Source organism: Coregonus lavaretus (assembly GCF_964263955.1).
Source record: "Coregonus lavaretus genome assembly, chromosome: 3".
Classification (NCBI taxonomy): Eukaryota; Metazoa; Chordata; class Actinopteri; order Salmoniformes; family Salmonidae; genus Coregonus; species Coregonus lavaretus.
In genome coordinates, this window is record NC_139990.1 from 51,196,104 (window position 1) to 51,209,614 (window position 13,511).

A 13,511-nucleotide genomic window follows, 5' to 3' on the forward strand; every position below is an offset into this window, starting at 1 on the left:
CTCTCTGTTGCTCCCTCTGTCTTCCTCTCTCACCCCTCTTCTCTCTCTCTCTTTCGCTCCACCTCAGCCTCTCTCTATCTCTCCATCATTTTTTCCTTTCCTTTCTTTAATATATGCCCCCCCCCCCCCCCCCCCTCTCTCTCTCTCTCTCTCTCTCTCTCTCTCTCTCTCTCTCTCTCTCTGGTTATTTCCTCCCCTGTGTGTTCTCTCGGTGTGTCTGTGCTTAAACGTTATAATCCTCATCACGCTCTATCTCTCTCCCCCATGTGTCTTTTCCCCCTGAAGTGTGTAAATCTTCTTTCCCTCTCTCTCTCTCTCCTCCCATCTCTTTTCTCACAGTACTATATAAATCCTTCTCTCTCCACCTTCCATCCCCTCTCTCTTTCACTCTCTTCACTTTTCACTCTCTTTGGCACTTTCTCCCTTTCTCTCTCCTCCCCCTCTCTCGTCCTAACTTCAGATCTCTCTCACTCTCTCAACTCTTGCCTTTCTCTTTCTCTACCCCTATCCCTCTGTTCTATTAACTCTTTCACTCCCTCGCTCTCTCTACAGGAAGTTGGATGCCTTTATCTACGATGCGGCTGTGTTGAACTACATGGCCAGGAAAGACGAGGGTTGTAAGGTGATGACCAGACAAGTTTGACTTTATTTCTTCTATTTATTTACTTCTTTATAGTTTATTATTGTCAGCTAGATAGCGGATTGCTGTCACTTTGTGAACATTGCGTTTGTGTAAATAGCAATACAAAAATGTGATGTATTGCTTGGTTGATTGGTTGAGTGAGGGAGTGAGTAAGTGATTGAGTGAGTGATTAGTTGCTTGCTTGATTGATTGATTGAATTGATGTTTGCTTGTCAAAGGTGATGACCATAGGCTCTGGGAAGGTATTTGCCACCACAGGCTACGGTATCGCCCTGCACAAGAACTCCCGCTGGAAACGCCCCCTCGACCTGGCCCTGCTGCAGCTGGTGGGAGACGGTGAGGACAGGGGAGGAGGGGAGGAGGAAGGAGGGAGGGAGACAGTGAGGACAGGGGAGGAGGGGAGGAGGAAGGAGGGAGGGAGACGGTGAGGACAGGGGAGGAGGGGAGGAGGAAGGAGGGAGGGAGACGGTGAGGACAGGGGAGGAGGAAGGAGGGAGGGAGTGCAAGGATGTAGAGAGTGAGGGGAGACTTGGGGAAGGTCTAAGGGGTGGTAGGGGGTAAAAAGGAGGGGGGAGGAGAAAGGGGGAGATGGAGGTCAAAGGGCAAAGGGTAAGGGGTAAGGAAAGACACTCCCTACACCTACCCCTTGGTCCTAACCATTTGATGTTTGCAGATCTGTAAGGTCTGGATAGGTATCAGCAGTTTAGTGGTAGAGCTTCCACCATATTGCTTCCACCTTACAGATCTGCGAATATTGGAGGGTTAGGGCCAAGGGGAAGGGGGAGGGAGGGAATTGGGACTGGCTGAGGGAATATGGTGGGGTGCTGTTGGGGGGAGATGGTGATGACTTGTTGGGTCATGATGGAAGCGGAGCAAAGGCTATGCGGAGATGAACTGGGGATGGGTCCATAGGAATGAGGGATCTTGAACAGGGGATGGGGCCATAGGAATGAGGGATCTTGAACAGGGGATGGGGCCATAGGAACGAGGGATCTTGAACTGTGGATGGGGCCATAGGAATGAGGGATCTTGAACAGGGGATTGGGCCATAGGAATGAGGGATCTTGAACTGGGGATGGGGCCATAGGAATGAGGGATCTTGAACTGGGGATGGGGACATAGGAATGAGGGATCTTGAACTGGTGATGGGGCCATAGGAATGAGGGATCTTGAACCGGGGATGGGGCCATAGGAATGAGGGATCTTGAACAGGGGATTGGGCCATAGGAATGAAGGATCTTGAACTGGGGATGGGGCCATAGGAATGAGGGATCTTGAACTGGGGATGGGGACATAGGAATGAGGGATCTTGAACTGGGGATGGGGCCATAGGAATGAGGGATCTTGAACAGGGGATGGGGCCATAGGAATGAGGGATCTTGAACTGGGGATGGGGCCATAGCAATGAGGGATCTTGAACTGGGGATGGGGCCATAGGAATGAGGGATCTTGAACTGGGGATGGGGACATAAGAATGAGGGATCTTGAACTGGGGATGGGGCCATAGGAATGAGGGATCTTGAACAGGGGATGGGGCCATAGGAATGAGGGATCTTGAACTGGGGATGGGGCCTGAGGAATGAGTGATCTTGAACAGGGGATGGGGCCATAGGAATGAGGGATGTGGTACTATGGCTTTCAGGCATTAGGAGCAGCACTTCAGACTATTTTTGAGAATCTCTTTTGATATACCTTCCTCTCTTCCTCCTCTCTCTTTTTTTCTCTCGCTCTCTTCCATCTGATGAAAGGAAAGATTTAGTTTGTGTGTGTCAGTGTTGTTTGGAGGGATCATCACAACTTGTGCTGCGACAGTTTTATAGTCATTACAGATAAGCTGAGGAACAGAGCGAGACAGAGAGACACAAAGAGACTGAGAGAGGGAAGGACAGAAACGGACTGCAAGAAATAATGGCTGAAACAGACAGACTGACTGAAACTAAAGGAATAGGAGAGACATATATAGACATTTCAGTAGAAATAGAGATGACATAGTGAGCCAGATAATTCAATAATTGAATTCCGATAGGGTGTTATTATAACACTATGTTTGTCCATTGTCTATTTCCAATGTCGGGGATTAGAGAGAAAGAGAGATTTAGCCTGTAATAGAGAGAAAGGCTGTTTTTAGCAGAGGCTGTCAAAACACTAATGTTTAATTGTCATTTTTACAGGCTGCCTCACACACACGCACGCACGCACGCACACACACACACACACACACACACACACACACACACACACACACACACACAAACACAAACAAAAAACAAACACAAACACACACACACTGTATTGTCTCAATCGGATGCTCCTTGTTTGGCTTTACTCATTTTTTAAATCGGCTTTGCTCGTGGCGTGGCGGACAAAGCCCTTTAGCTGCCTCTGGCACACTGCGCTTTAGCTGCTTACACACTGATAATGCCAATTTGGTGCCAAGATCTATTAAATAACATCCTGAGACCACGTGGGAAACAGTCTATGCATGGGAAACGGAGCGTTCACACCTGCATTGACAGGTTTTATTTGTTGTTGCTTTTATTTATTTGATTTGTTGGTGGAGCATGCCCTTGCTCTTACCTCTGTGTACCTCAGGCTGAACAATGGTGCTGTATGGTGGAGGGCTCTAGGAACAGGAGGTGTTAAGTGAGGATGGATCTGCTAATCGTAAGGTATTATACTGTATGTGGGGATTACTAAAGAAGAGGATTAATTCCTAGAGGATAGGAGATGTTTCTCACATTCACGTTTCCTTAAGGGCCGCTTCTCAACATCCATTCTGACGCTCTGTTCTATACCATTATTCTTCTTATGTCAGTTTATGTTATGTCATGTCATAACTTCCATCGTTACACACGGCCTCATGTGAGATCTATAGCATCTATCTCCATTTTTTCTGGATAATGATTGCACAATGTGTGACTCTTTGAGATCTTATTGATCTCTCCACAACCAGCACCTCTGCAGTGCACAAAGGTTTCCTTTCTCCTTTTGAGTGTTGCCTGCAAGCAGTAGTAGTTTGTATAAGGTTTGGTATAAGCAGTAGTTTGCATAGGGTTTGATACAAGCAATATTTGTAAAAGGTTTGATATAAGCAGTAGTTTGCATAGGGTTTGATACAAGCAGTATGAGTTTGTATAAGGTTTGGTATAAGCAGTAGTTTGAATAGGATTTGATACAAGCAGTATTTGTGAAAAGTTTGATATAAGCTGTAATTTGTATATGATTTGAGAAGCAGTTGGTTGTTTTGTCTAGGGTTTGATAGAAACAGGGGATTATATATACTTTGCTGCCCAGGCAGCTACCATGTACCCACACGTCTGTGGACATGTCTGGCATGATGTCACGGGTGGCAGTTTGACAGAATTGCCCCTAGCCCCTACTACCCATGTTTTCCCTAAAACCGCCTCGTTGGAACATGCCATCTGTGTGGTGACAGCGCGAGCTCTACCTGACCTCACCTGCCAAGTAGGTCAGAGGTGTTGTGTGGATTTGACACACCTGCCAGATTTGGCAGGCTGGAGCTGGTTGGAGCTGGCTGGAGGCGCGGGGAGAGAAGGCTGCCATCTAAACATAAACAGTCTACAGCTATGGTGTGAAGGAGGGAGAAAAAGGAGAGAGGGAGGGAGGGGGAGAGAGAGAGAGAGAGAGAGAGAGAGAGAGAGAGAGAGAGAGAGAGAGAGAATAGAAAGCAGAGTCACTCTGAGTCAAGTGGAGAGAAAGCCCCAGGGATGAGACAGAGCTTAGAAAAAGGGTTTTGTTTGGAGGGACGTGTGCGTGTGTGTACCACTATGTCTGCTGTCTACCTGTGGAAGGGGGAAAAGCTTTTCCTATTCTATGTCATTGTGTTTCAATATGGCAGTTATCCATATCAATTTGTCATTGGTGAAGGTCAAGACTGAACAGATACACTCAAAGTCAAGTGGAAAAAAGGCACAGAAAGCGCATTGGAGCGGTGATTTTTCTAAAGATTCTCGTCTTCTCTTTGAGAAGGCAGCTTTAAACAGGTACCTGAGTCTGTTGTTGCGTTCCAATATGCCCTGGTCCATCTGTTGCTGTAGCTGTGGGCTCTGGCTAAATGGCTAATGATGTTCAACAGAAGTCCCATTAGTCAAATCACACGGCTGACTGGGCCGGCATGATTTAAGCAACGACAACATAGGAGGTAGTAGAGAGGTCATTAGAATAGCAGGGTCAGTTCCATTTCAATTCAGTCAGACAATGCTATGAGGACTTTTCAACTCCATGGCTTGAATTTCAATTCATATCCCGAAGTGATGCAATTAAAAAAGACTTGGCACTATAACCCTGGACAGTAGTAGTAGTAGTAACTGCTGTAGCAACACTGGTGGTTGTTATGATAGTAGAACAGTAGTAGTACTGTAGTGGTTGTTATGATAGTAGAACACTAGTAGTGGTGGTTGTTATGATAGTAGAGCAGTAGTAGTAGTGGCTGTTATGATAGTAGAGCAGTAGTAGTAGTGGTTATTATTATAGTATAGCAGTAGTAGTGGTGGTTGTTATGATAGTAGAGCAGTAGTAGTGGTGGTTGTTATGATAGTAGATCAGTAGTAGTGGTGGTTGTTATGATAGTAGAGCAGTAGTAGTGGTGGTTGTTATTATAGTATAGTAGTAGTAGTGGTTGTTATGATAGTTGATCAGTAGTAGTAGTGGTTGTTATGATAGTAGAGCAGTAGTAGTAGTGGTTGTTATGATAGTAGAACAGTAGTAGTAGTGGTTGTTATGATAGTAGAGCAGTAGTAGTAGTGGTTGTTATGATAGTAGAGCAGTAGTAGTGGTGGTTGTTATGATAGTAGATCAGTAGTAGTGGTGGTTGTTATGATAGTAGAGCAGTAGTAGTGGTGGTTGTTATTATAGTATAGTAGTAGTAGTGGTTGTTATGATAGTTGATCAGTAGTAGTAGTGGTTGTTATGATAGTAGAGCAGTAGTAGTAGTGGTTGTTATGATAGTAGAACAGTAGTAGTAGTGGTTGTTATGATAGTAGAGCAGTAGTAGTGGTGGTTGTTATGATAGTAGAGCAGTAGTAGTAGTGGTTGTTATGATAGTAGAGCAGTAGTAGTGGTGGTTGTTATGATAGTAGAGCAGTAGTAGTGGTGGTTGTTATGATAGTAGATCAGTAGTAGTAGTGGTTGTTATGATAGTAGAGCAGTAGTAGTGGTGGTTGTTATGATAGTAGAGCAGTAGTAGTGGTGGTTGTTATGATAGTAGATCAGTAGTAGTAGTGGTTGTTATGATAGTAGAGCAGTAGTAGTGGTGGTTGTTATGATAGTAGAACAGTAGTAGTAGTGGTTGTTATGATAGTAGAGCAGTAGTAGTGGTGGTTGTTATTATAGTATAGTAGTAGTAGTGGTTGTTATGATAGTAGAGCAGTAGTAGTCATTGTTATGATAGTAGAGCAGTAGTAGTAGTGGTTGTTATGATAGTAGATCAGTAGTAGTGGTGGTTGTTATGATTGTAGAGCAGTAGTAGTGGTTGTTATGATAGTAGAGCAGTAGTAGTGGTTGTTATGATAGTAGAGCAGTAGTAGTGGTGGTTGTTATGATAGTATAGCAGTAGTAGTAGTGGTTGTTATGATAGTAGAGCAGTAGTAGTGATGGTTGTTATGATAGTAGAGCAGTAGTAGTAGTGGTTGTTATGATAATAGAGCAGTAGTAGTGGTGGTTGTTATGATAGTAGATCAGTAGTAGTAGTGGTTGTTATGATAGTAGAGCAGTAGTAGTGGTGGTTGTTATGATAGTAGAACAGTAGTAGTAGTGGTTGTTATGATAGTAGAGCAGTAGTAGTAGTGGTTGTTATGATAGTAGATCAGTAGTAGTAGTGGTTGTTATGATAGTAGAGCAGTAGTAGTAGTGGTTGTTATGATAGTAGAGCAGTAGTAGTGGTGGTTGTTATGATAGTAGAACAGTAGTAGTGGTGGTTGTTATTATAGTATAGCAGTAGTAGTAGTGGTTGTTATGATAGTAGAGCAGTAGTAGTGGTGGTTGTTATTATAGTATAGCAGTAGTAGTAGTGGTTGTTATGATAGTAGAGCAGTAGTAGTGGTGGTTGTTATGATAGTAGAGCAGTAGTAGTAGTGGTTGTTATGATAGTAGAACAGTAGTAGTAGTGGTTGTTGTGATAGTAGAGCAGTAGTAGTAGTGGTTGTTATGATAGTAGATCAGTAGTAGTAGTGGTTGTTATGATAGTATAGCAGTAGTAGTAGTGGTTGTTATGATAGTAGAGCAGTAGTAGTGGTGGTTGTTATGATAGTAGAACAGTAGTAGAGGTGGTTGTTATTATAGTATAGCAGTAGTAGTAGTGGTTGTTATGATAGTAGAGCAGTAGTAGTGGTGGTTGTTATTATAGTATAGCAGTAGTAGTAGTGGTTGTTATGATAGTAGAGCAGTAGTAGTGGTGGTTGTTATGATAGTAGAACAGTAGTAGTGGTGGTTGTTATGATAGTAGAGCAGTAGTAGTAGTGGTTGTTATGATAGTAGAGCAGTAGTAGTGGTGGTTGTTATGATAGTAGAGCAGTAGTAGTGGTGGTTGTTATGATAGTAGATCAGTAGTAGTGGTGGTTGTTATTATAGTATAGTAGTAGTAGTGGTTGTTATGATAGTAGAGCAGTAGTAGTCATTGTTATGATAGTAGAGCAGTAGTAGTAGTGGTTGTTATGATAGTAGATCAGTAGTAGTGGTGGTTGTTATGATTGTAGAGCAGTAGTAGTGGTTGTTATGATAGTAGAGCAGTAGTAGTGGTTGTTATGATAGTAGAGCAGTAGTAGTGGTGGTTGTTATGATAGTATAGCAGTAGTAGTAGTGGTTGTTATGATAGTAGAGCAGTAGTAGTGATGGTTGTTATGATAGTAGAGCAGTAGTAGTAGTGGTTGTTATGATAATAGAGCAGTAGTAGTGGTGGTTGTTATGATAGTAGATCAGTAGTAGTAGTGGTTGTTATGATAGTAGAGCAGTAGTAGTGGTGGTTGTTATGATAGTAGAACAGTAGTAGTAGTGGTTGTTATGATAGTAGAACAGTAGTAGTAGTGGTTGTTATGATAGTAGATCAGTAGTAGTAGTGGTTGTTATGATAGTAGAGCAGTAGTAGTAGTGGTTGTTATGATAGTAGAGCAGTAGTAGTGGTGGTTGTTATGATAGTAGAACAGTAGTAGTGGTGGTTGTTATTATAGTATAGCAGTAGTAGTAGTGGTTGTTATGATAGTAGAGCAGTAGTAGTGGTGGTTGTTATTATAGTATAGCAGTAGTAGTAGTGGTTGTTATGATAGTAGAGCAGTAGTAGTGGTGGTTGTTATGATAGTAGAGCAGTAGTAGTAGTGGTTGTTATGATAGTAGAACAGTAGTAGTAGTGGTTGTTGTGATAGTAGAGCAGTAGTAGTAGTGGTTGTTATGATAGTAGATCAGTAGTAGTAGTGGTTGTTATGATAGTATAGCAGTAGTAGTAGTGGTTGTTATGATAGTAGAGCAGTAGTAGTGGTGGTTGTTATGATAGTAGAACAGTAGTAGTGGTGGTTGTTATTATAGTAGAGCAGTAGTAGTGGTGGTTGTTATGATAGTAGAGCAGTAGTAGTGGTGGTTGTTATTATAGTATAGCAGTAGTAGTAGTGGTTGTTATGATAGTAGAGCAGTAGTAGTGGTTGTTATGATAGTAGAGCAGTAGTAGTGGTTGTTATGATAGTAGAGCAGTAGTAGTGGTTGTTATGATAGTAGAGCAGTAGTAGTGGTTGTTATGATAGTAGAGCAGTAGTAGTGGTGGTTGTTATGATAGTAGAACAGTAGTAGTAGTGGTTGTTATGATAGTAGAACAGTAGTAGTAGTGGTTGTTATGATAGTAGAGCAGTAGTAGTGGTTGTTATGATAGTAGAACAGTAGTAGTGGTGGTTGTTATGATAGTAGAACAGTAGTAGTGGTGGTTGTTATGATAGTAGAGCAGTAGTAGTGGTGGTTGTTATGATAGTAGAACAGTAGTAGTAGTAGTGGTTGTTATGATAGTAGAACAGTAGTAGTAGTGGTTGTTATGATAGTAGAGCAGTAGTAGTAGTGGTTGTTATGATAGTAGAACAGTAGTAGTAGTGGTTGTTATGATAGTAGAACAGTAGTAGTAGTGGTTGTTATGATAGTAGAGCAGTAGTAGTAGTGGTTGTTATGATAGTAGAGCAGTAGTAGTAGTGGTTGTTATGATAGTAGAGCAGTAGTAGTAGTGGTTGTTATGATAGTAGAACAGTAGTAGTAGTGGTTGTTATGATAGTAGACCATTAGTAGTAGTGGTTGTTATGATAGTAGAGCAGTAGTAGTGGTGGTTGTTATGATAGTAGAACACTAGTAGTAGTGGTTGTTATGATAGTAGATCAGTAGTAGTACTGGTTGTTATGATAGTAGAGCAGTAGTAGTGGTTGTTATGATAGTAGAGCAGTAGTAGTGGTGGTTGTTGTGATGGTAGAACAGTAGTAGTAGTGGTTGTTATGATAGTAGACCAGTAGTAGTAGTGGTTGTTATGATAGTAGAGCAGTAGTAGTGGTGGTTGTTATGATAGTATAACAGTAGTAGTAGTGGTTGTTATGATAGTAGACCAGTAGTAGTAGTGGTTGTTATGATAGTAGAGCAGTAGTAGTGGTGGTTGTTATGATAGTAGAACACTAGTAGTAGTGGTTGTTATGATAGTAGAGCAGTAGTAGTGGTGGTTGTTATGATAGTAGAGCAGTAGTAGTGGTGGTTGTTATTATAGTATAGCAGTAGTAGTAGTGGTTGTTATGATAGTAGAGCAGTAGTAGTGGTTGTTATGATAGTAGAGCAGTAGTAGTGGTTGTTATGATAGTAGAGCAGTAGTAGTGGTTGTTATGATAGTAGAGCAGTAGTAGTGGTTGTTATGATAGTAGAGCAGTAGTAGTGGTGGTTGTTATGATAGTAGAACAGTAGTAGTAGTGGTTGTTATGATAGTAGAACAGTAGTAGTAGTGGTTGTTATGATAGTAGAGCAGTAGTAGTGGTTGTTATGATAGTAGAACAGTAGTAGTGGTGGTTGTTATGATAGTAGAACAGTAGTAGTGGTGGTTGTTATGATAGTAGAGCAGTAGTAGTGGTGGTTGTTATGATAGTAGAACAGTAGTAGTAGTAGTGGTTGTTATGATAGTAGAACAGTAGTAGTAGTGGTTGTTATGATAGTAGAGCAGTAGTAGTAGTGGTTGTTATGATAGTAGAACAGTAGTAGTAGTGGTTGTTATGATAGTAGAACAGTAGTAGTAGTGGTTGTTATGATAGTAGAGCAGTAGTAGTAGTGGTTGTTATGATAGTAGAGCAGTAGTAGTAGTGGTTGTTATGATAGTAGAGCAGTAGTAGTAGTGGTTGTTATCATAGTAGAGCAGTAGTAGTGGTGGTTGTTATGATAGTAAAGCAGTAGTAGTGGTTGTTATGATAGGAGAACAGTAGTAGTAGTGGTTGTTATGATAGTAGAGCAGTAGTAGTAGTGGTTGTTATGATAGTAGATCAGTAGTAGTGGTGGTTGTTATGATAGTAGAACAGTAGTAGTAGTGGTTGTTATGATAGTAGATCAGTAGTAGTAGTGGTTGTTATGATAGTAGAGCAGTAGTAGTAGTGGTTGTTATGATAGTAGAACAGTAGTAGTAGTGGTTGTTATGATAGTAGAGCAGTAGTAGTAGTGGTTGTTATGATAGTAGAGCAGTAGTAGTAGTGGTTGTTATGATAGTAGAGCAGTAGTAGTGGTGGTTGTTATGATAGTAAAGCAGTAGTAGTGGTTGTTATGATAGTAGAGCAGTAGTAGTGGTTGTTATGATAGTAGAGCAGTAGTAGTGGTTGTTATGATAGTAGAGCAGTAGTAGTGGTTGTTATGATAGTAGAGCAGTAGTAGTGGTGGTTGTTATGATAGTAGAACAGTAGTAGTAGTGGTTGTTATGATAGTAGAACAGTAGTAGTAGTGGTTGTTATGATAGTAGAGCAGTAGTAGTGGTTGTTATGATAGTAGAACAGTAGTAGTGGTGGTTGTTATGATAGTAGAACAGTAGTAGTGGTGGTTGTTATGATAGTAGAGCAGTAGTAGTGGTGGTTGTTATGATAGTAGAACAGTAGTAGTAGTAGTGGTTGTTATGATAGTAGAACAGTAGTAGTAGTGGTTGTTATGATAGTAGAGCAGTAGTAGTAGTGGTTGTTATGATAGTAGAACAGTAGTAGTAGTGGTTGTTATGATAGTAGAACAGTAGTAGTAGTGGTTGTTATGATAGTAGAGCAGTAGTAGTAGTGGTTGTTATGATAGTAGAGCAGTAGTAGTAGTGGTTGTTATGATAGTAGAGCAGTAGTAGTAGTGGTTGTTATGATAGTAGAACAGTAGTAGTAGTGGTTGTTATGATAGTAGACCATTAGTAGTAGTGGTTGTTATGATAGTAGAGCAGTAGTAGTGGTGGTTGTTATGATAGTAAAGCAGTAGTAGTGGTTGTTATGATAGTAGAGCAGTAGTAGTGGTTGTTATGATAGTAGAGCAGTAGTAGTGGTTGTTATGATAGTAGAGCAGTAGTAGTGGTTGTTATGATAGTAGAGCAGTAGTAGTGGTGGTTGTTATGATAGTAGAACAGTAGTAGTAGTGGTTGTTATGATAGTAGAACAGTAGTAGTAGTGGTTGTTATGATAGTAGAGCAGTAGTAGTGGTTGTTATGATAGTAGAACAGTAGTAGTGGTGGTTGTTATGATAGTAGAACAGTAGTAGTGGTGGTTGTTATGATAGTAGAGCAGTAGTAGTGGTGGTTGTTATGATAGTAGAACAGTAGTAGTAGTAGTGGTTGTTATGATAGTAGAACAGTAGTAGTAGTGGTTGTTATGATAGTAGAGCAGTAGTAGTAGTGGTTGTTATGATAGTAGAACAGTAGTAGTAGTGGTTGTTATGATAGTAGAACAGTAGTAGTAGTGGTTGTTATGATAGTAGAGCAGTAGTAGTAGTGGTTGTTATGATAGTAGAGCAGTAGTAGTAGTGGTTGTTATGATAGTAGAGCAGTAGTAGTAGTGGTTGTTATGATAGTAGAACAGTAGTAGTAGTGGTTGTTATGATAGTAGACCATTAGTAGTAGTGGTTGTTATGATAGTAGAGCAGTAGTAGTGGTGGTTGTTATGATAGTAGAACACTAGTAGTAGTGGTTGTTATGATAGTAGATCAGTAGTAGTACTGGTTGTTATGATAGTAGAGCAGTAGTAGTGGTTGTTATGATAGTAGAGCAGTAGTAGTGGTGGTTGTTGTGATGGTAGAACAGTAGTAGTAGTGGTTGTTATGATAGTAGACCAGTAGTAGTAGTGGTTGTTATGATAGTAGAGCAGTAGTAGTGGTGGTTGTTATGATAGTATAACAGTAGTAGTAGTGGTTGTTATGATAGTAGACCAGTAGTAGTAGTGGTTGTTATGATAGTAGAGCAGTAGTAGTGGTGGTTGTTATGATAGTAGAACACTAGTAGTAGTGGTTGTTATGATAGTAGAGCAGTAGTAGTGGTGGTTGTTATGATAGTAGAGCAGTAGTAGTGGTGGTTGTTATTATAGTATAGCAGTAGTAGTAGTGGTTGTTATGATAGTAGAGCAGTAGTAGTGGTTGTTATGATAGTAGAGCAGTAGTAGTGGTTGTTATGATAGTAGAGCAGTAGTAGTGGTTGTTATGATAGTAGAGCAGTAGTAGTGGTTGTTATGATAGTAGAGCAGTAGTAGTGGTGGTTGTTATGATAGTAGAACAGTAGTAGTAGTGGTTGTTATGATAGTAGAACAGTAGTAGTAGTGGTTGTTATGATAGTAGAGCAGTAGTAGTGGTTGTTATGATAGTAGAACAGTAGTAGTGGTGGTTGTTATGATAGTAGAACAGTAGTAGTGGTGGTTGTTATGATAGTAGAGCAGTAGTAGTGGTGGTTGTTATGATAGTAGAACAGTAGTAGTAGTAGTGGTTGTTATGATAGTAGAACAGTAGTAGTAGTGGTTGTTATGATAGTAGAACAGTAGTAGTAGTGGTTGTTATGATAGTAGATCAGTAGTAGTGGTGGTTGTTATGATAGTAGAACAGTAGTAGTAGTGGTTGTTATGATAGTAGATCAGTAGTAGTAGTGGTTGTTATGATAGTAGAGCAGTAGTAGTAGTGGTTGTTATGATAGTAGAACAGTAGTAGTAGTGGTTGTTATGATAGTAGAGCAGTAGTAGTAGTGGTTGTTATGATAGTAGAGCAGTAGTAGTAGTGGTTGTTATGATAGTAGAGCAGTAGTAGTGGTGGTTGTTATGATAGTAAAGCAGTAGTAGTGGTTGTTATGATAGTAGAACAGTAGTAGTAGTGGTTGTTATGATAGTAGAGCAGTAGTAGTAGTGGTTGTTATGATAGTAGATCAGTAGTAGTAGTGGTTGTTATGATAGTAGAGCAGTAGTAGTGGTGGTTGTTATGATAGTAGAGCAGTAGTAGTGGTGGTTGTTATGATAGTAGAGCAGTAGTAGTGCTGGTTGTTATTATAGTATAGCAGTAGTAGTGGTGGTTGTTATGATAGTAGAGCAGTAGTAGTAGTGGTTGTTATGATAGTAGAACAGTAGTAGTAGTGGTTGTTATGATAGTAGAACAGTAGTAGTGGTGGTTGTTATGATAGTAGAGCAGTAGTAGTGGTGGTTGTTATGATAGTAGAGCAGTAGTAGTAGTGGTTGTTATGATAGTAGAACAGTAGTAGTAGTGGTTGTTATGATAGTAGAACAGTAGTAGTGGTGGTTGTTATGATAGTAGAGCAGTAGTAGTGGTGGTTGTTATGATAGTAGAGCAGTAGTAGTAGTGGTTGTTATGATAGTAGATCAGTAGTAGTAGTGGTTGTTATGATAGTAGAGCAGTAGTAGTCGTGGTTGTTATG

At 40.6% G+C, this 13,511-nt stretch overlaps 1 protein-coding gene across 1 annotated transcript in view; it reads left to right on the plus strand.

Moving 5' to 3' along the window:
- LOC311112859 (uncharacterized protein) overlaps nucleotides 1–13,511 on the plus strand; it is a gene marked incomplete at its 3' end in the record, with an annotated part of 65,388 nt that overhangs the window by 46,384 nt on the left and 5,493 nt on the right. Inside the window, 2 exon segments of the mRNA XM_084155995.1 lie at nucleotides 553–622; nucleotides 862–979. Coding sequence (XP_084012121.1) covers nucleotides 553–622; nucleotides 862–979 — 188 coding nt within the window.